This window comes from Gopherus evgoodei, chromosome 23, assembly GCF_007399415.2.
Source record: "Gopherus evgoodei ecotype Sinaloan lineage chromosome 23, rGopEvg1_v1.p, whole genome shotgun sequence".
NCBI classification, from domain to species: domain Eukaryota; kingdom Metazoa; phylum Chordata; order Testudines; family Testudinidae; genus Gopherus; species Gopherus evgoodei.
In genome coordinates, this window is record NC_044344.1 from 11562237 (window position 1) to 11583319 (window position 21083).

The following is a 21083-nucleotide window of genomic DNA, read 5'->3' on the forward strand; positions in this document are numbered from 1 at the left end:
GGCTGGATGGCAAGAGCTCAGAGCACGTGTAGCACACGTGTAACACCATGTACTTAGCCCTGCCAGTGCTCTTGGACGTGAGTCATGGAAATCTCACTGCCCCCATTTTGGCGACAGGAAAACTGAGCTCAGAGTCTTGCCTGAGATCTTGCAAGTCTGTGGCCGTATTTAAAACCCACATCTCTTGCGTCTCTGCCCATTGTAGCATCCAGACAAGAGCGGATGCAATAGTCAGTCCCATGCAGAGTTACTCTGGGCTGGTTCCAATCAGGCTGTGTGATGCAATGCCCGAAATGCCCAACCTGGTTAGGGACATCAATTGCTGGTGGCCTGGGGGAAACCAGTGGGAGTTCAGTAGGGAAACCTCCTCCATTTGCAAAGGATAAAAAGGTCAAACAGAAATGAAACTGCAAGAGCAGAGGTGAGTTGGAGTCTTTGCTTTAGTAGAAGTACAATGGGACTGTTTGGCTCTTTTCCCACAACTTGACCTTAGGTGACTGGACAAACCCAGAGGGTGGCACTCCCAGAAACTCCCCAGGAAACCCTCTGTCCCTCTAGTCCCTAAGCTGTGGAAATGCTTGCCCTGGGCTCAGCTCAGCGTGGCCGCTAGGTCTTTGGGAGAATTGCAAATTGATAAGCCCTTTCCTCTGCTGTTACTGTCTCTTTCCACATCTTCTAAGTAACTGACTAGAACCTACTGACCCTGCAGCCTTGAAAGTGACTCAAGCTGGATGCTAATAAGGGTCTGTTGACAGATTGATGCATTTGTTGATGCGATACTCATGTGGGCTGTCGGATGCTGGATCCACGCAAGGCTAGGCAGCTGGTAAGGGCCAGAGGGCAGAGAGAGATGCTGTGGGGCTTTCTGGAACAGCAGGGCTCTGTTCTTGACAGGATTCATGAAGCTTCAGCCAGGGTTCCTGAGCAGTGACGTGGGTGAGGCAGTAGGCTACAAAGCCCTTTGTTTCTAGGGGCAAAGGCAGCCTGTTGCAGTGGCCTATATGACATGAGCTAGTGTTGTCAGTTGAGGTCTCTGCGCTCAGGTACCCACAGTGCAATCGTCCCATTTGCTAGCTAGTGGGCAAAAGAACCTGAAAAACCAGGGCTTGTAAAGCGCTGCCAGAGAAAACCTTTCACGATGCACAACAGCAAGGTCTACAAAACACAGGCCCTGTTCTGGAGCGCCACCTGCTGACGCCATAGCTCTTTACCTATATACTGGCAGTGCGCACTCCTGTGACGAGAGCTAGAAAGAAAGTGGGCCACCGGGACTGCAGGCCACTTCTAGAAGGTGATATTCCCAGGGCAGGAGTAGGAGGCAGCATGCCCATTGCTTGGTCATTTCTGTAGGGGACAGGATTTCCACCTGCAGGTCTGTCAGCCTGCACCACACCCCCTTTAAGGTGTGGAAGGAGAGGTTCAGTTGCTTGTTTGTTTAGGAGCATTTTGCCTTTAGCCTTCCCCTCCAGTCAATGTCAAGTGTTGTAATATTTCCCCATGCCCTCCCCCAGCCGTCCCTACCGCCATCTCTACCAGCACTGTCAAACGACGTGCAGTCCCGTCGACAAGTCACTGGAAACCACTCCCTACCTGGGGAGTTGTTCCATTTTTTCTTTCCTTCCCTCGTCCCTGGCAGCCAGCAGGCGAAGGCTTGAAACCCGCTGGGCTCCCCTGAGGGCCCCAATGCACCCGATCCTTCATCGCATTGGATCACTAATGTGATGTGGAGTTTTTCTAGTAAATGTAGCTTTTTTCTCATCTCAGCACCTGCTGACTGGGGCAAGAAGCCCCGCTCGCGCTGCGAGTGCCACCTGCAATATCGCGTCACCGTTACATCAGCCTCAGGGGAAACCTTGACGGAGAGCGCGGTAGAAATTCTGGCTTTGTGTCTTCCAGGATTTCATTCTTAGCCAGCAGAGAAAGGCTCTGATTGATGCTCAGAAAATCCCAGATAAGACGTAACTGATGGGTCCCCATCCACACTCCCTGAGCACGTTTCTTTGACAGCATGTGAGTAAAACGAGCTCTTTTCTTTCCCCAGGTGACATTGGCGGTCAGATGGGATTGTTTATTGGTGCTAGTATCCTTACAGTACTAGAGCTCTTTGATTATATTTACGAGGTAAGATCTCCCCTTCTGTGTGCCTCATCCCACCGCTAGGCAGCGTGAGTGCCGTGTGATTGAGGGAGCCCGGGCGCTGGGAACTCTGCCTGGCGGATGGACCCCCAGCCAGGCTTGGGTGCAGGGGAACAGCTAGCGAGAACCTCAGCTGTGTTGCTGCTGAGGTGCTTGTAGTTTGGCTGAGATTCGCTCCTGTTTGGAAGCTTTGTCTCAGGGGGTGATGCTCCCCCTGCCGCCCCCTCCCTTCACCGCTTTGTGCCTTTCTCACAGTCATCTGCATAACATCATCACCAGCTTTGAAAGTGTCTTGAACTAATCTGCAGTTGTGGAGAGGTGGGAAGTTGGGCCATTCTGCAGCTCTGAGCTGGATGCGGTTGGGTTGGCTTGGGCCAGCATGGATTCATGCTAGGTCTACCTGGGGCAGCCCTCTCTACGCCTCCATCAGGGAGGCCAGGTCCTCGGTTCTCCCATGGAATGGCCATCCCTGAAGCAGGCAGCTCCCTAGGGACCTCGGAACTGATCGACTGGATCAGAACCAGTGCCCTGTCTCCAGCAGTGGTTGGTCCCAGCTGCTTCCAAGGAAGGTGCAAAATCTGCCATAATGGGGAATTATGGAATAACCAAGCCCTGGGGGGAGTTCCTTCCTGACCCCACTTCAGCTTCCACCCTGAAGCAAAAGGGCTATGTCATGTAAGTGACACATCACATCAATGCTGATGATCAAACCAAGAGCAAGGGGCAGCATTGCACCGACGTTTGTAACCCTGGTGCCGGCTGCCTCCCTACTTCCTGGTCCCAGATAGCGCTGGCTGGTCGTGTGCCAGACGTACTGTCCAGCGGCTCAGAGCTCTGGGGGTGCAGTCATGGTGCGGCAGGAAGGTGTCTGCTCCCCTCAATATCAATAATATTGGCAAGCGCGGCCTGCAGCTGTGAACACACTGAGGGCGCGCTCCTCCCCGGCACCCTGCCCCAGCACAGCTGTGCCGGAACCGTCCCCTCTTCTGTCCCTCAATGCACTCTCCCTCCACAGCTCCTCTCGCTTCCTCTCCCCCTCCTCCGCAGCGTGACAGACTCAGCCACCCAGACCCGCATAGGAGCCATCACTGCCTGAGCAGGCCTCAGCACCTCTGCCTGCTCTCTGTGTGCCATCCCTCCTCGGGTGCAGGCTGCCTGCTAGCTCTGTTCCCCCAATGCCAAACCCCACTCAGAGCCACAGGCCTCTCCTCTCCTGCACCACATGCACATCAACACATTCATGCCCCCCCACCTCACCCCACCCCGGCAAAGCACTCAGCTGGATGAGGCTAGCCTGCCTGCCATGCCCAACTGCCAGAAGATACATGCTCTATGTGCACCCCAAACCCAGGAGAATGGCAGCCCAGCTACCCGCAGCAGCTAATGATAGTGCTTTGCCTGTCTCTAGCATTTTCCACCCAAGGACCTCAAAGCACTCTCAAATCATTAGCGACTTTAGCCTCACAACCGAGATAATAGCATTAGCTCCACTTTACAGATGGGGAAACTGAGGCACCGGGAGGGGACATGACCTACTCACTGTCACACAGCAGGGGTGTAGCAGAGCTGGGGGGAGACTCCAGAAGCCCCAATCCCCAGGACCATCTCTCAGCTATGACACCACACTCCTTCCTCTCAGGAGAAGAACGGAAGACGTTTCAGTAGAGGGCGGGGTGGGTTAATAGAGTGGAGGCAGTGGGGCCAACTGGTTCAGAAGGAACAGCCACAAGGGGGAATGGAGGGTGCAGCGACTGGGGGAGGGATAGCTCTGTGGTTTGAGCATTGGCCTACTAAATCCAGGGTTGTAAACTCAATCCCTGAGAGGGCTATTTAGGGATCTGGGGCAAAAATCTGTCTGGGGATTGGTCCTGCTTTGAGCAGGGGGTTGGACTAGATGAGGTTCCTTCCAACTTTGATAATCTATGAATAGGAGTCTCTCCAGGCAGGTTGAGGAGAGGGAGGGGAGCCAGCCTTGCTCTGAGGCCGGACTGGCAAAGGTCCTACAGGGAAGGGAGCGGGGCCTGCCTAGAGCAGCCTCTTCATCCAGCTGCCTCATCAGTCAATGTTTGTTTCAACCAGACATGGGGGCAGATTTAAAAAACAAGCTTTGCCCAGCCATGTTGTCCTGCCCCTGCCAGGGCTTGTCTAGGGGAAGGGGCTATGGAAGCTTCTCCCACCATTCAACCCAGGCCTCATTTACCACCAGCTGTGCACTAGATTAACAGTTGCCTTTGCACTGTGGGGCTGCTCAGCTGGGTACTTGCCTCTGAGGACCCTGCTCTTCGCAACAGCACGGCACCATCTTGGCAGGCAGGGGGCCCAAACAGAGCCCCAGATACTCAGAGTCTTTTGACAAAAGTCCTCCCCCTAGCCCCATAAAGGTTTCATGACTGCCCAAGGCCCCATGGTCACCAGCTGTTCCCAGGCCAGGACGGAACTCGGGAATAGAGCCCAGGGAGGGGCAGGGGGAAATGTACAAACAAAAGTTTCATTCACTGAAAGGTGCATTGTCAGGGCAGCTGAACGTATTCGTCCACTCGCCAACCAGGAACCACAGGCTTTCAGCTGCCCCAAAAGAGTCTTCTCGTGTTGGGAGCATCAGACTGAAATGTTTCCTTCTGACCCTCGGCCACTTGGACAACAGCAAGCAAAGGTTTCACAAGATGGCGGCAGCAGCTTCCCCTGGGGGCATGGAGGGATTCGAACGTGTGTTCCCTCCATCCCAGGGCAGCACCTTAGGGTATGGGACATCTGTGTCCCAGGCTGGCTCGCTCTGTCCTCTTGAAGCTGTCCCACCTTTCATAGAGAATGAAACTGCTGTTGGAGATGAGACTTGAATTTGGGTTTCCCTCATCCTGGGGCAGTGCCCTGAGCACCAGGCTAGAGAGCCATTCTCATCCTCCTTGGGCCAGTGCCAAGCCACTGTCATCATGGGCGGCAGGTCTAAGAGGCCAGGGGAGGCTCAGCCTCCCCAAACAGGGTGTGGCACCAGCCCACCATCTTTGGAGCGCTGCCGCCGAAAGGGCAGCCAGGCCGTACCCCCACCTGCACTCTGCCCCGAGGCCCCGCTCCCACTCATCCTTTTCCCCCGTGGCCCTGCCCACGCTGCTCGTCTTCCCTCTTCCCCTGTCCTGAGGTCCTGCCCATGCTCTGCCTTTTCCCCGAGGACCCCCAGGCCTGCTGCTCGCGCCTCTCCGATCCCTCCCCCAAGGCAACTCTGCCCGCTGGAAAACGACGGCTAGGTGGCCTCGAGGGAGAGGGTGAGGAGGTGCAAGCGGTAGGCGGGGGGGGGGGGGGGGGGCTTCTGGGAAGGGGGCCAAGCAGGGCTGGGCCTTGGGATGGAGCAGGGGGCGGGACAGGTGCCAGGGGCCCTTCCCGCTTCTAGGGAGCTTCCAGTGCTCACGCCCAGCCTCCTCAAATGCGGGAGTCACACGCTGCCCATGACTGGCATCGTGAACAACCAGGACTTGCTGCTGTATATGGCGGAGGTGGTCACTGGGCCAGGGACAGCGAGTGCCCAGGTCGGGTGAGCACCCTGCCCTGTTACCCCAGGCTTGCTGCAGCCTGTGGTTGTGATGAGCTGGGACCGGGCCAGGGGTTTGTTGACACAGTACAGAGCGCAGCGGTGTCCTCTCAAGAATCTCGGCCTTAGAAAAGTATTTCGGGCCCTACAGCACAAGGGTGGAAACACACTGGCCAGGTCGGTGGCACTTGCTTTCCACTTGGCACCTTTTACAGCTAACGTCATTGAGGTTTGGAAATATGTTGCCATACAAATTCATCCGAACAAGGGCACTGTGAGCGGGAACCTCTGGTCCTAATGGAAATCAAATCCACCGACACGCAGCGGCACATTTGGTACCTTTGCTGCTTCCCTTTCCCTGATCAGGTCCCTCACAACCGTGACTTTCCCTGCATGGAGGGAACTCCTGCGATGGTCCCTGTCATGGAGCTGCCGGTCTTCTCTGATTGCTGCAAGGGGTGGGGAGTGAGGGGCAGAAAATTGCTGTGGGGAACTGAGAGATTTGAAGGATTGGACAGGAAATCAAGGCTCATGAGGATGACTTGCAGTCCCCCATTCCTGCCAGTCAGCACTCCACTGCCAAGAGGCGGCTCCTTGCCTAATTCTAACAGTGCCTTCACTGGCACATGCAGAACCAGTTGGCGCACACTCCTCGCCGGGCACACAGATGCCTGGCAGAGCCTGCAGTGTGACTACCTGCCATTGCCACAAGGTCATGCCCCTGCTGATGCTGTTCACCTCTAATCCCCATCTCCAATACCTTTTATTCTGTCCCAGAGCTTAATTTCTCACTGAATATTTCCTGGAGCCCACCATGCTCACCTTCCCCCCCATTCTCCACAGGGCATGCTGGGTCTGAGGGCTTCAACCCTTTAGATCACACCCAGGTTCAGGACTCCAGCCTTCAGCCGCAGGGCCCCACGGACCCCCTGAAACCAGCTTGTGGATCCCCAGAGGGTCGCAGGCCCCTGGTTGAGAACCGCAACAGCATCAGGCTGGAGTCAATGTTTGAAAATACTTCCCAGAGCTCCGCTCCGGACAGCTCCGGCTGAATGTAAGCCCTGTGCTTTCCTTTGTGCAAGAGGCTATTAGGGAGCAGAGAGCGAAATCAAAATAAAAGTCTTTGTGCCCTGGGGTTTTCGCCTCCCAGTCACTGGTTCTAATACAGCCTCAGGTGAGAGTGACGAGAAGCTACCATTGGCTGGCTGCTCACAGAAGACCAGCTAGCCTTTTCCGTCAGTAATTTCCAAGCACTGTACATCAGAGGCCCACTGACTTCCACTTTGTGTTATTTCTTTTAATGGGGGAAAAAACACTAACCAAGAATCCCCCTTGGCATCACTTCTCCCCTCCTTCACCCTGTCTGTTTGTTCTAGTGAATATTGTGCCGAATCAACAGCACTGGAGCCCAAATCCAATATCATTATCCCCATTTTACCAATGGGGAAACTGAGTCAAAGAGCAGGGCACGTGATTTATCCAAGGTCACCCAGCAGCACAGCCAGGAACAGACTGGGTCCCAGGCGAGTGCTCTCTCCGCCAGCCCACACTGCCTCGAAGATGAAGTTTCTCTCTGGTTCCCCACAGGCAAGCAGCCACCTTGTTCCAGAGAGAAGATGGGTTTGTGATTGTAACCCAGGCCTGGGAGTCAGGACACCTGGCTTCTATTCACAGTTCTGCCACAGATTCGCTGAGCACATCACTCGGTGGCTCAGTCTGACTTGTGAACACCTGCAGAAGGAGCTGAAATCGCAGTGTGAACATGCCACACACGTGTGCAAAGCGTTGTTCTTATCACAGCACCTGGCCATGCTCAGTGTCCCACTGCCCAGCAGATGCCAAGGATTATTGCAGGCCATGGCAAGGCTCCTGGATGGGAGAGGGAGCTGTCAATGCGCCCCATCTAGAGCAGGATCAAGGATTTTGGTCTCCAAGGCTGTCGATCCAGCACGCAGCCCACTAGAACAAACAAAGTGAGAGGCTGGAGGGGGACGAAGCGACTCAAAGGGGGAATCTTGGCTGGTTTCTTTCATTAAAAGAAATAAGCGAAAGCAGAATCCACTGAGCCATGAAATATACCGGAGTGTATGTGCAGCATCCAGAAACAGTGGCCGGGTCAGCATGGGGCAGCTCTCTGCAATGAGGGGAATATTGTTTCGTGTCTCTGCCCACGATGAGCGCGTCCCCTTTCTGGTATCACTGGTGCCTCAGTTGAATCGGTTGACTCGGCCAGGCAGAAAACGACTGCCTTTTTTTCACAGGAGGTGCAATTTGTGCTTCAAATGAAAGAAGTGGAGAGAAGTCCAGACACTCAGGTGGTGGGGTTGAGGTTTGATATTTCATCCACCCTGAGGGCCTAATGGACCCATGTATAACATCCTCCGCATCACGTCCATGTATTTAAAATCAGAACCGAACCACCAGGTGCATCAGGTCTGGAACGTTTCAGCGAGAGGTTGGGGTGGTGGGTCTCAGCTGTGACCCCTCTGCCAGGGCGTGAGTGGGGTCTGGAAGGAGCTCACATGCCAGCGGCTCCGTCACCAGGGTGATGAGCGTGGGACAAGTGACTCACACTACTGAATGCCACCCAGCACGGCTGGCACTTCTCTGCCCTCTCAGCAGTGGGCTCAGAGGCTGGGTGGGCCATGGAGACTCATAGACTTATAGACTTTAGGGTCAGAAGGGACCAATATGATCAGCTCACTGCTCACTGCTCCAGGGGTGTCCGTTCAGCACCGGGACACATTCATGGAGGAAGCCAGCCCAGGTTGTGCTCAGCAGTCGCACCTTCCATCTGTCAGGGTTCTGTGCAAAGGAGAGGGGGTCAATCTCCTCATCCTTGTTTTACAGATGGAGACAAAATGGGCTCAGAGGGTCAAGTGACTGTCCCAGGTCCCAGCTCTAAGATAGAACCCAGGTGTCCTAATGCCTCATCTGGGCCCCGCCCAGTCCAGTCAAAGACACCAACATGTCCCCCCGTGGAGAGCTTTAACTCCCCACTACCCCGAGCCCCCCTGTTTCACATCCTCAGCACCACCCAGGAACAGAGCATCTGCCTGTGTCGCCAGCTCCTAAGAGCAGCAAATGAGTCGGGCTGTTGGGCCGCATCGCTGTGGTTTCAGTTTCCACTTCACTAGCGTGCAGACTGGTGGAATAGACGCTTCATCCGATGAGTCGTCTCAGAGCGAAGCACCTGGCCGGCCCACGCGTGCTGGGCACTCATGCTGCCTCAGCCGGACAAACGTGATATTTCTTAGGGGCCAGGCCCAGGCTGGCCTCAGTGAACACAGCAGAGGGAGGCATTGAACCTTCTGGCTCCCTACATGTTCCATCCTTCCCATGCCCTCACTGCTGCCTTCCTTTCATCCTGTCTCCCTCCACAGCCCTCGGAGCAATGCCCTGCCCCCCGTTAGCTCCCCAGCCTCTGCACTTCCACATGCATCTGCTTCGTGCCCTGCCGCCCAAGGGGTCACCCACTGCTTTGCGGCCAAGAGACAAACTGGGCCCCTGGCTCATCCTGCTGTGGGGCACCGACGCTGGGAGATCATTTTCCCCCCCAGCCATGCCAGTTCACATGGCAGCCTCTACAAGGGGGCAGCTGGGCTTCATTCTGGAGTCTCCCCCACTCCGTCACCCCATCCTCTGGAACTCGACTGCCTCTTCCGCCTCCTCCCCACAGGGGGGCAGTGTAGTCCTGGGGTGGGGGATGCCGGTGTGGGAGCCAGATGTCCTGGGTTCTAGTCCCAGCTCTGCTGTGGCTTCTTTGCCTGACATAAAGGGAACTCCCCTGGTACAGCGGGCCAACACGAACCCGCAAACCAGGCCTTTGTCATGCACAGGCCTCATACTGGTCTGATTTCACCCAAGCCCACACACAGCTCCCCTTCAGTGCAGGGTGGGATCAAGTCAGAGCCCGGGCCTCAGTTTCCCTCTGCTGTGAAATAGGGATAATGATGCCCACTTTACAAAGCGTGTTGCTGATATGTTCACACCACACAGCATGAATCCAAGCAGGCTGACTTGTGTCCAGGTGTATCAAATATGGCTTGGGGAGGCAGCCTTTTCCTTCCTCTGAAAGGGAATTTCATAACCTCGGAGCGCTTTCACTTATTCAGTTTGAGGGCTAAACCGCAAACTCTGAAAAAATTCCAGCTTGTGTCAAACCAAAACACATTTTTTTCATCAAATCAAAAACACGCAAACCAAAAAAATCATGTTGAATTGACAGAAATGTTTCATGTCAACTCGACACAAATTTTGTTTCAAGTTTGTCATCTGGATTTTGGCCATTTCAGGTGTTTTTCACCCTTTCTGGTTTTTTTTTGGAGGGGGGTTAATTGGCCAAATTTGAAATCCAAACACGACCTCAGCGCAAAACACTGAAATATTTCAAATTGGAAGTGTCTCGACTCTTTGGGGAGGAACATTTCCCTCTCTGAAACTATCCATCAAATTCTCTATTGGGCTCCAAAAAATGCCCTTTTTTTGCAGTGAAGAAAGAAAAGAAAAGAAAAGAAAAGAAAAGAAAAGAAAAGAAAAGAAAAAATTCCCCCCCTCTAATTTCATTAACATCTCATAATAGCCCACTTTAGGGATCTCCCTGCTCAGGCTTTGCACTGCATCCTTCACATGAAGATCTACGGGCTTGACCTGGCATCTTAAAACTCGGTCTTGGGAACCTAAATCCAGAGAGAAGCAGGCACCTGCAACAGAGTCACTTAAACAGGAAGAAGAAACTGGCTAGTCAATGATGCAAATATTCCACACTGTTCTCCTGAGCTGGCCAGCCGTAGGGAATACGCTGCGTGGGGTGCGTGCTGCCAAGATGGAGCATCCTGCGTGGTCACAGAGCCTGGGTTTATAGAAAAGGGACCTGCTTTAGCAGGCTACAGAGGCCTGGAAAATGCCCAAGTTTAGAGACGTGGAATATGAACTGTGTTCTGGAGAGGGGAGATTAGAGATGGTGGCGAAAATCTGCATCCAAATCGCCCGCAGAACTGCAAGGCAGGCAGGAAACACAGTTGCCCCATTGAGATCAAGACAGGCAGTGATGGCTGAAATCGAGGTCAAATGTTAAGGGGCTCTGCCTCACTCCAGAGCAGAGCGAGGGCAAAGGACAGCTGGGGAATCTCTCTCACTGGCAATATTACAAGCTAGGTTGGATGCCTGCCTACCAGGAACGGCTTATGGAGAAAGGTGTCAAGCCTTCCATTGGACAGAGGCCCCATCACTAGTCCTGCCCTCCCCCAAGAGGCTGAGGATTTCAAGAAAGCCTGAGGGAATTCGTTGCCCAGCCTACTCCCGTGAAGACCCCGGCCATTATCATCAGTGACCATTCCCTAAGGTTGCGCACAGCGCTGTACAAAATGCAAACATCGCAGCAGGCCCTGTCCTGGTGCACTGACAGCCAAGGAGAATCCAATCTGATTCCTTACATGTGGGGCCTGCGGTAGGCCTTCAGGAGGGATTGCGCTGAAGAAAGGATGGGAGCCTGGGGACTGGGACGTGGCTCATGGCTGCATGGATGATAGTGGGGGAAAGGTAACGGGCTTTGAGACTGCCATGGTGGTGAAGGAATATTATAAAAAGACAAGATCTGAGCTGCAAAAGGGGAGGACATGAAGTTCAAATTCAGTCCAGTGAGCAAGTGTAATGCTGACAGACCCTGCTTGCTGGTGAGCAGGTTAGAACCGGGCAACCTCAGTGCATGAGCCGAAAGCCAACTGGCTGTTGAGCAGACTCATTTAATTCTCTCGCTAAGTGGTCTTGGGGCCACTAGATGGGGCACAGCACCACCCCCAGGAGGTGTGTGGGTCACCCAGGCAGGGACTAATCTGAATGGCATCTCACCACTGGCACCAGCTATCCTATAAACCCTGTCCAGAATCCAAGAACATGCAGCTGGAACTGCTGGAAGTGCGACTTCCCCCGGAAGAATGGCAAGTTGCAGAATAAGAGCACCAAGCAGCTGTCTTAATTCGGGGGCCACCGGCTCCCTGCGTCTGGGACACCCATCTCCAGCACTTTGGCTCCCCACTGCAGAGCTGATGGCGAGCGCTCAGCTTCTGTCAGGGCCGGTGGCTCGAAAAGCTGCCATCTCAGAGAATACCCCCATCTTACCAGAGCTAAACAGCGTCAGGGACGGAGGAGCGCTGTCAGCCCTGCATGCAGGGGAACAGCATAGAGTCAAGAGGGGCCAGCGTGTGCTCCAAACGTACGTGGCCCACAGAGGTTCGCTATGCTGCTCCTGGCTGCCTTCACCTTTAAAGCAGAGGGGGAAGAAGCGGGAGCCTGCTGATTGCAGGTCCCAGCATGCTGTGCGCCTTCTTGGTCAGCTTTGGGGAGGCTATTCTGAGTTATCTAGTCAGAGACATTCATCAAGGAACTTGTGTCTCCGTGTTAGACCCGAACAAAGCCCACGGGAGAGGGGCTGCAATGGGAAATGTTCAGGAGAGTCTGTGGGGGGTGTGTGTGTATCACGCACCATGTGCTCCTGGCACACTGCTGTCGGGTCTCACTGCATGAGAGGCGGGTGTCAGAGTCAGGGCCCAAGCACTTGCATTGCAGACTCAGAGCCAGGCTGCCACGGCATGAGGCTGCACTCAGGCCGACCCAGGAGACAGGGCACAGACCCAGCAAGGGAAGGGGCACAGGGTGTCCAGCGGATGTCAGAATACCTGGTCCTGAGCCTTCCTCTGGCCATGGAAGGCCCCTTGTGCAGATCTGGCTGCAGGACACAGATGATCCAAGAGTGCTGGGTCTGCACCTGACAGCAGAGTGAGTCTCAATCCGCCCCCACCCGGCATTGGGAAGCTGTGAGTTTTAAAGGCATTTAGTGCTGCTTTCTGAGCTGGTCCCTACCTTCTATTGGATGCTGGGCCCGGAGGCCCAGAGCGGCTAAGTGACTTGTCCAAGGTCACACAAGAGATCTGTGGCAGAGCCAGGAATTAGTTCCAGGTCCCTGGCATCGTACCCCACAGCCTTAACCATAAGGCCACTCTTCCCTTCTGCTCCTGGAGCATTTAACCCGCTCACCCTTTGGGCATGTCGCCACGTGCTCCTGTCCCAGCTCCATACACCCTCCTTTCCCTACTCAGCTGGCTTGTTACATCAGCTGGCTCCTGCTGCCATCCTTGGACTGAGCAGCACCTCACTCTGAAGCAAGCCAGCGGCTCTAACTCACCACTGATGGTTAAGCGGGAACGATTTCAATGCAAGCTGCTACTAAAGCAGCCATTGATTTCCAGGAGGGCTATTCACAGAGTGGAGAAGGCTACTGAGAAGTCACAGAGCGGTGGCACCCGAGCACGGCAATCTCTGGTGGTGTGCAGCGCTGATGTCATGAGGAGGCAGATTCATTTAAGCAGCATTAGTCGTACAATTCCACCGGCGTAAAGGTGGCAGAATTGGGCTTTTGGACTCCAATCAGTTGAAGTCAGGGACTGCCCTTACTTTGTATATGTCTAGCGCTGAGCACAATGCGGCCCTGATCCCGACTGCTACAATGCGACAAATAATCATTTATCCCTCAGGCACTAGGGATTTGCCCTCGGTAGCAACTTACAGCAATTTACTTAGTTACATGAGGGCTCCCCATTGTCCGTGGAGCGCAGCAGAAGCATGCGTAAGAGAAGAGCAAAAAAACGGAAATGCAGGTTTCCGATTGCAAACAATGACTCTCTCCCATGGGCAGGCGCAAAGTTGTGCCAGTTAAATGCCAGGACATATGTTGTTTCACTTCTTAAACAAAAAGCTATTTTAGTGACAGGCAGAGAAGACTTCAGTAAAATAGTTGAAATTTTTTGACCATTTTAGTAAACTAGTTTTGAACATATGCAAATATTGTTGTGAAATAGTTTCTGAACATATGCCTTTTTCAAATATCCAGGATATTTTAGTCTCATGCAATTTGAGACAGTCAAATGGCATTTTCAAAAGCACCTGAATCATAAGAGCTAGCACTTAGATCCTGCTTTTAAGCAGAAGATCTCAAAGCACTTTACAGTGTCCTTATGTTATAGGTAGGGAAACTGAGGCACAAAGCAACAACGTGAATTGCTCAAGGTCACCCAGGACTCCAGTTGCAGAGTTGGGAATAGAACTTAGGTGTCCTGAATTCTAGTGCAGTGCTGTAACCACTCAGTCAGACTACCTCCCTTGGCTTTGGCATATGTGGCTTATTGATTTTCAATCAGCCTTTGGCCCCTGACTTGCTTAGGGACTTTTAAACAATCCCACTTTAAGGCCTGGTCTATGCTAAAAAGTTAGATTGGCCCAGGTACATGAAAAATCCACACTGCTGTGAGTTGTAGTTAAGCCAGCCTAAGCCCCCAGTATAGACAGTGCTAGCTTGATGGAAGAATTCTTCCATCAACCTCGCTCCTGCCTCTTGGGGAAGTGGCTTATGTACACCAGTGGGAGAACCCTCCAGTCAGCACAGGTAGCGTCCGCACTGAAGCGCGACAGCTGCCGAGCTATGGCTGTGCCACTGTAGCATTTCAAGAGTAGACAAGCCTTATGTGTTATTAAAGAGGTAGTGATGCATTTGCAATGTAGGGGAGGCAGTTCTACAGACAGAGTCCCTTCTGAGCAGCCATTCATATTGAGTGGCATTGTTTTGCAATAAAATATAATGAAAAATACGAGCATAAAACTCATCCGGGCTTTGGCGTTCAAACAGACTCTGCTCCCTGGTTTATATCTCAATCTGTGCGCACACAGAATTTGATTAAAATCCAACGAGCCAGTGTCTCTTTTGGATTTTTTGATAGGAAGGTAATAAGAATTCCCTCAAATAAAGTTTCTGGTGGGGAGAGGGGAGGGTTTCCATTCATAGAAGCTGGAGAATATTTTTCTCGATACTTTTTTTTCCTTTGGCAAACATTGATTTCTTGGTGTTATGAATGGAAATAACACTTTATTCCGTGAGGCCTCTGCACAATTGCACGGCACATCCCAAGAGTGTTATACGCTGAGGACATCTGGAAGAACTGTTAGAGATGAGCAACCTTCATTGACAAAGGCCTTGTTTACACAGGGGAAATTGACCTGCAGAACTCTTCCAAAATCACCTTTCTGGAATACGTATTCTGGTATAATTTAGCTATCCTGGAATACCTCCCTTGTATGCACACTCTATCCCAGAATAAACGCTGTTCTGGAATAGCTATTACCGGTCAATTTCCCCTTGCAGAGAAGTCCCAATATTCTGGGGTTAGGACCCTAGAGATATTCTGGGGTTAGGATCTGTCACATAATACAAGAACCAGGGGTTCACCAATGAAATTAACAGGTTCAGGATGTAATTCTTCACACAACACACAGCCAACCTGTGGAACTCATTGCCGGAGGATGTTCTGAAGGCCAAAAGTATAACTGGGTAAAAAAAAAAAAGAGGTAGATAAGTTCATGGAGGATTGGTCCATCAATGGCCATTAGCCAAGATGGTCAGGGAGGCAACCCCATGCTCTGGGTATTTCTAAATCTCTGACTGCCAGAAGCTGGGACTGAATGATAGGGTGGCTCACTCAATACATTGCCCTGTTCTGTTCATTCCCTCTAAAGCTTCAGGCACCAGCTGCTGTCAGGTGACAGGATGCTGGGCTAGATGACCCATGGTCTGACCCAGTGCACCCGTTCTCATGTTCTTATGCAGATAGGTTATTCCATAAGAGTCCACTTAGGGAGGTACTTGCAATTTCCTTTGAAGCACCTGGTACTGGCAGTCAGAGATAGAATTAGATAGACCGCTGGTCTGATCCAGAGTGGCAGTTCCCACGCTTCTGTCAAAATATCTTTGCCCATCCACCAGCTTTCATGGCCTCTCTGGAAACAGGCCTTCTTGCTCGAGCTGCTCAGGAAATGTTTGGGGGGTGTTTTCAGGGAAGAGTTTGGATGAAAACATGATGTCAGAATTTTTGTACATGTTTTGGGTTCGCCTGGAAGGCCCAACATTCTGTGGTTTTCAGCAACTGACAAATTTCAGATGGACGGGCAAAAATTTGGAGCGGGGGGTTAGTGAAAAATTTTTACCCGGCCAACTGAGAATTTTCAATAACCCAAAAAATGTCACTAGGAACACCCTTTTCCACTGGCATTTCTAATTCAACAAAATAGCTGTCTTCCATCAGAAAATGTCCTCCTCTTCCCCAATTTTTTCTGTCAAGGAAATGGACTCCCCCCTCCCCCACAAAAAAAATACTGCAGATCTCCTGGGTCCTCTGTGCAGAGAACCTTTTTCTCTGCATTGCCTGCTGCCCCTTCTGCTGGCTTCTCTGATGGGTCTTAGGGAGGAAAATGTGACTCCATGGGACCCTCCTCTTTTGCTTTATTTAGCCTGTCCCCTCCCCAGCCACGGAGCCACAATGCTGCTGCAGGATCTGGGCCAGTTGGGAACTGTGCTGCAGAGCCAGCTTTTCCCCCTTCCTCAGTTTCCGCTGGCCAGAGAACCTGACCCTTAAGCACTTCCCTCATTCAATTGCAACAGCTCCAGTTAGTCAAATGTGGCGCTCCCCAGCCTGTCAGTTTGCATTCCCAAGCAGCTGGATCCAGCCGTCTAGCGCGACCTGCCGTGCCCGGCAGCGTCTGTTCTGTGAGGGCGCCGTGCGAGGGCACTGCTCCAGCGATTAAGCAGCTCCCATGAAGCCCTTCTGCTCAGCGCAACATTTGCAGCCTCTTAGACTCATGCCAGCACTGCTGGAGCCGGATGTGCAGTCAGGACCTGGCACCCCATCCCCATGGAGCCACCCGGCTCATAAGGGTGGCAGGGGCCGGGCCCACTCAGCACTGAGGTGTGGGGCACACAATTGGGGGGGAAGCACGGCCCATTGCAGTGCCCATTCATAGAAACAGGGCTTGTGGTCTCACCTGGAGCCAATCCTGGTGGGAGGGTCTGATGCCAGACTGCAGTGCCAGGAGCTGCACTGGAGAGTGATCTGGCCTTCCACGTTCACATGGAGACGTCAAGCTGCCACCAGGCCCTTTAGGGGGCCAGGGAAGATCCCAGAGGTGTCTTAGAGAATGAGTGGTTGTCCTGGCTGGCTGGCTGCTGCTAATGCTCAGGGAGGAGAGCTGTGACTGGCTGTTCCTACCTAAAGTAACCAAGTCTGCCTCTCTTTCAGCTGATCAAGGAAAGATTGTTAGACCTGCTTGGCAAGGAGGAGGAGGAGGGGAGCCATGACGAAAACGTGGTAAGGCTCCCCATCAGTACCGTCCCCGGGGGACTCAATACTATGGGAAGGCAGCATGGCCAACCCCACCACCAGGAGTCAGGCCCCCGTCAGTTGCAACAGCTTCAGTTGCTCAGGAGATGGCTCTAAAAATCATGAGGTTATTTTTGAAGTGGGGGGTGTCTTTTGAATTGCTTTCTGCTTTTTGAGCATTTGCAGGGGTTGGGGGAGTCCTATTTTCCAACTTCTCTTTGAAACCCTGAGGACTAGAACCTCACTTTAAAACAAAACAAAAAAGAATGAAAGCTGAGATTCCCAGCCGGGGCTTTAAGAAAAACACCACATAGTGCAAGGCGTGCGATAAAATCTTCAGCGTTGTCAAGAGCGAATGTGTAGAAACTTCAAGCAAGGTAGACAGGTCGGGTTTGGAGAAGAGAGATGAAACTGAAGAAAAACTGCCCATTCTTTCACGAAGCATTCACTCCAACCAACGGGAGATGCTGGAAAGAACTTTCCAAGCAGAGCTCTTCCAAACACAAGAAAACAATTTTGTTCAAAATGGCAAACTTGTTTCTGTTTCACCGGGTTTGAAATTGACCCATTTGTCTATTTTTTCATGAAATTCTAACTGGCATTTTTCTCAAAACGTTATCCCCAAAACACGTTGTCTGGCTGAAAACTGAGTGCTCAATACCTGCTTTTTTGATGAGACGTTTGGAAATGATTTCTATAAACATGGCAATCAGTTGTCAATACAAACAGTTTTAAAAATGATCAGGGGAAATATTGCCGAAAATGGACAATTTCAATCCTGTTGACAGCTTTTTGAAAAAAAGTTTCAGTGATTTTTTTGTTTTTTGAGGGGGAGGCATTTTTCAGCTACAACAAAAAGTGGAATCGTATGCAAAACGAAACTGAAGCTCTATTTCGGAGACAGCTTTCCAGCCCACTCCTAGCAGGCTTTTCCCCTCTGTGCCCACAGTGCAGGCCTTCTGGATGGCTCTGGCCCAGATCCTCAGAGGTATTTAGGCACTTAACTCCCATTGATTTCAGTGGAAGTTAGGCACTTGAATGTTAGGCACATGGACCGAAGGTCCTGGTTAAATGGAGGCTCATGTCTCCCTTTAACAGCTCTGCCCAGTCTCAAATGCAGACCCTGGGTGTCCCTATGGAGTGCAACAAAGCACTTGCCAGCCCTCTTGCTGATTTAAGGATTGTCGTGTGGTCCTCCACATCTGGGAAGTCTCAGCTCCCTGGATGGGGAAGGGGAAGGGGAAGGGGAGGAGAAGCAGAACTAACCCATTTGGAATCTGACCCATTTCCAATATCTCCCTGGGGTTGTCTGACGCTCAGCCCGTCCCCAGTCAGTGGAGAATCCAGGGAAGCATTGAGCAAGGCAGGAGCAGGCACATGCAAGCTCTGGAACTCACCTCGCTGCTCTTTCTCTAGGACCCAGGAGAAGTTTAAACTACTTGCCAGCCCTGTTCGTCCCAGCAGCAGGACCAAAGGAAGAGCTTGGGGGGGAGGGGGGTCAGCTCCTGGGCTGACCTTCTCCACACTGCTTGGGACCCATGCTGGCACCGTCCATTCAAATAACTCGAGTTGATCTGGACTTTCCCACAATTTTTTTTCTTCGGTGGAAAATGCAGTGGAAAATGTTCCACCTGAAGAGTTTCCAGTTCTGCTAAAATAATGAAAAATACGTAAAATTAACCCATCCTGGACCTCATTCATTCGCCCGCATTCAATGGCAAACGGGAGGGCGGGGGGGAGGCCCCCAATTGTAGCCATTTGGGAAACATTTCTTTTTTTTCACAAAACACAACGTCTCCGCTGGAAAGGAAACAGAATGGAAACGTTCACCTGGCTTTGCAATTTCCCATCCGCAAATCGGACATTTTGCCCCAAATGACTAAACCCCATTTTTTCCACTGGGAAAATATTTTGGTCCTAAAATTTCCATCAGCTGTGCTGGTAAGGGAAAGCCCCAAATGCTGGGTCCTTGCAGCCCCGTGCAGAAACTGTGTGTGTAAGAGATGCTGCGTGTCCCTGATGCTGAGTGAAGAGAAGGGGTGGGAGCAATGGAGAGACTGGGGCCGGGGCACTCTGGATTGGGGATATTTCACTAGATGGGGAAGCGAGGGTAAGTGGAAGGTTCTGCTCTGCCGCCCTGCACTACACAACGTGACGCTCTCCCCCAGCCCCATCCTGCCCCCCAGCTGTTACTCAGCGCCTCTAAGGCTCTGGCTGCCTTGCACTATAAACATGGTCCCAGACTCAGGTTTGAGCCAAATCCCACCTCCATCTACACAGAACTCAGCCTGGCTCAGTTGAGGCACCCCTCTGGACTCAGGCTTATGGATCCTGCTTGGCGGGGCAGGCGTCAGAGCCAAGTCTGGCAGAAATGCGAGTCCACGCGTGGATACCGCTGAAGCCGCAGACCCGAGCCAGCAGGGCAGCATAGTGCAGTGTGGACGCATTAGCACGGCTGTGAGCCCCGAGTTCAGCGACTGTAAACCCAGGGTCACAATGCCGTGTTGACACTTAAGTGCGGGTTTGTAAACACCAAGTCCGCAAGTGCCAGGTTTAAATGCAGTGTAGCCATATCCCAAATTCCAGCCTGAAGGATCTGACCCGCCTATGGGGCAGCATGGGATACGCAGGGGGGCAGGCTTCACCATCCCGCCTCTGGGGTGACAGGCTTTGTCCAGCCCTCACTGAGCTGAATCAGTTGTGGGGCATGACTCAGGTTCAGAGAACTGGGGGGCTGGCTGTGCTGACCCACCTGCCAGCCGCATAGGTGGCAGCCCCATCACACCCCTGGCATGCCTGCTTTCGGGATAAGCATGGCTCTGCAGCCCCCAATCAGCTGGGAGCCCAAGCAGAGGGCTGTCAAAAGACAGAAGTGTATTGCTACCCTCGGCCACCACTTAGCTAAGCTAGCATCCTGCTGCTGCCCAAGGGGGCTGGGGAAGTGACCATTCCAGGTACACCCAGGCAAAACATAGCTGCCATGCTGCTGACCGGGAGGCGGGGCAGCCCGAATTCAATAGCACCCCCTGACAGCACGAGAGCTGAGACCCCCTGCGGTAACCCTGTCACTCTTCTTCCCCAGAGCACTTGCGACCCCATTCCAAATCATTCCGAAACCATCAGCCACACTGTGAATGTGCCCCTGCAGACGACCCTGGGAACACTGGAGGAAATCGCCTGCTGACACCTCTTCGCCAGCTCCGGAGTGCCAAGACCGGCTGAAAGGAGACTGCCCAGGAAAGCAAGGACCAAGCTCAGGTTTTCACTGGGGGAAAAGGAAGAAAATCGCTATGCATTAAAAAAAAAATAATATATCTATATATAACTGTATATATATTATACATCTCTGCCAAAACCAAGCGAGCGGCGCCTTGGCCTTGACACGCGTCGTCCTTTCCTGTGGGGGGGGGCTCGTCTTCGAGATCTGAAGACACACTTGTTTTTGAACTGTACAGACCAACCCAGAAACTAAGAAAGCCACCATTTCATATACTGTCGACTGTATAAAGCACTTGCATGCCGGTACTTTTTATGGCAATCTATTCCTAGCTGTCTTTCTAAGCTCTGTTCCTCTGTACAGGCTCTGATTTCACTACCAAGAAGGAATTTTGCAGGCCCGTCCGGCTCTGAAATCGCCGTTAATTAGGCTGTATTAGAATAAAGAACCAAACAAACGTGCAGCTCTTGGACTCTCCTTACCTCCTTGTTCTTCGTGTCAGTTTGCTAGGCCCGGCCCCCCAAAGGCTAAGCCATGCTGCAGCCGGGCCTGGCAGAGGGACCGCACCTGCAGTCCGACTCCCTGACCTGGATGGCTCTCGGATGACCACACCCGCGGCTACTGTGTCGTGCTCCTGGGTCTGTAACGCAACTTGTACGGTCCGGTTTGGGGAGGGGCAGGAACGGGCGTGGGGGTGGGCAGGAACGGGCGTGGGGGTTATTTTTCATTCCTTTCCGTTGTGCGTTTTCCTCGTTCTCCTGACTGATATTAAAGCTGGTCTTGTGGAAATGGCCAGACCGTGTCATTCCTGCTTTGCCTCCAACCCACTCACCACCGTCCCAGGCTCAGGGCGGATAGAGCAGCTGGGATCCCCCCGTCAATTGGCTGTTTTGGTGGGAGGGTCCCCTGCATTTGGCCCTGCTGCCTCTCTGGTGGGTAGGGAAAGGGGGCAGCTGGGCTCATCCTCCACGGCCTACCCCTCGGCTGTTAACAGGCAGCCAATCCA

General features: G+C 52.7%; 1 protein-coding gene across 3 annotated transcripts in view; it reads left to right on the forward strand.

Moving 5' to 3' along the window:
* Positions 1–20759, forward strand: part of LOC115639125 (acid-sensing ion channel 2) — a 1118572-nt gene extending 1097813 nt beyond the window's left edge. Inside the window, exons 8-10 of one of the 3 annotated variants that reach the window (XM_030541524.1) lie at positions 2042–2121; positions 16780–16848; positions 19943–20759. In XM_030541524.1, coding sequence (XP_030397384.1) covers positions 2042–2121; positions 16780–16848; positions 19943–20044 — 251 coding nt within the window. In that variant the 3' untranslated portion in view covers positions 20045–20759. The remainder of the gene's footprint in view (positions 1–2041; positions 2122–16779; positions 16849–19942) is intronic. The other 2 variants (XM_030541526.1, XM_030541525.1) reach the window with 2 other exon arrangements.
* Positions 20760–21083: the final 324 nt, after the last annotated feature.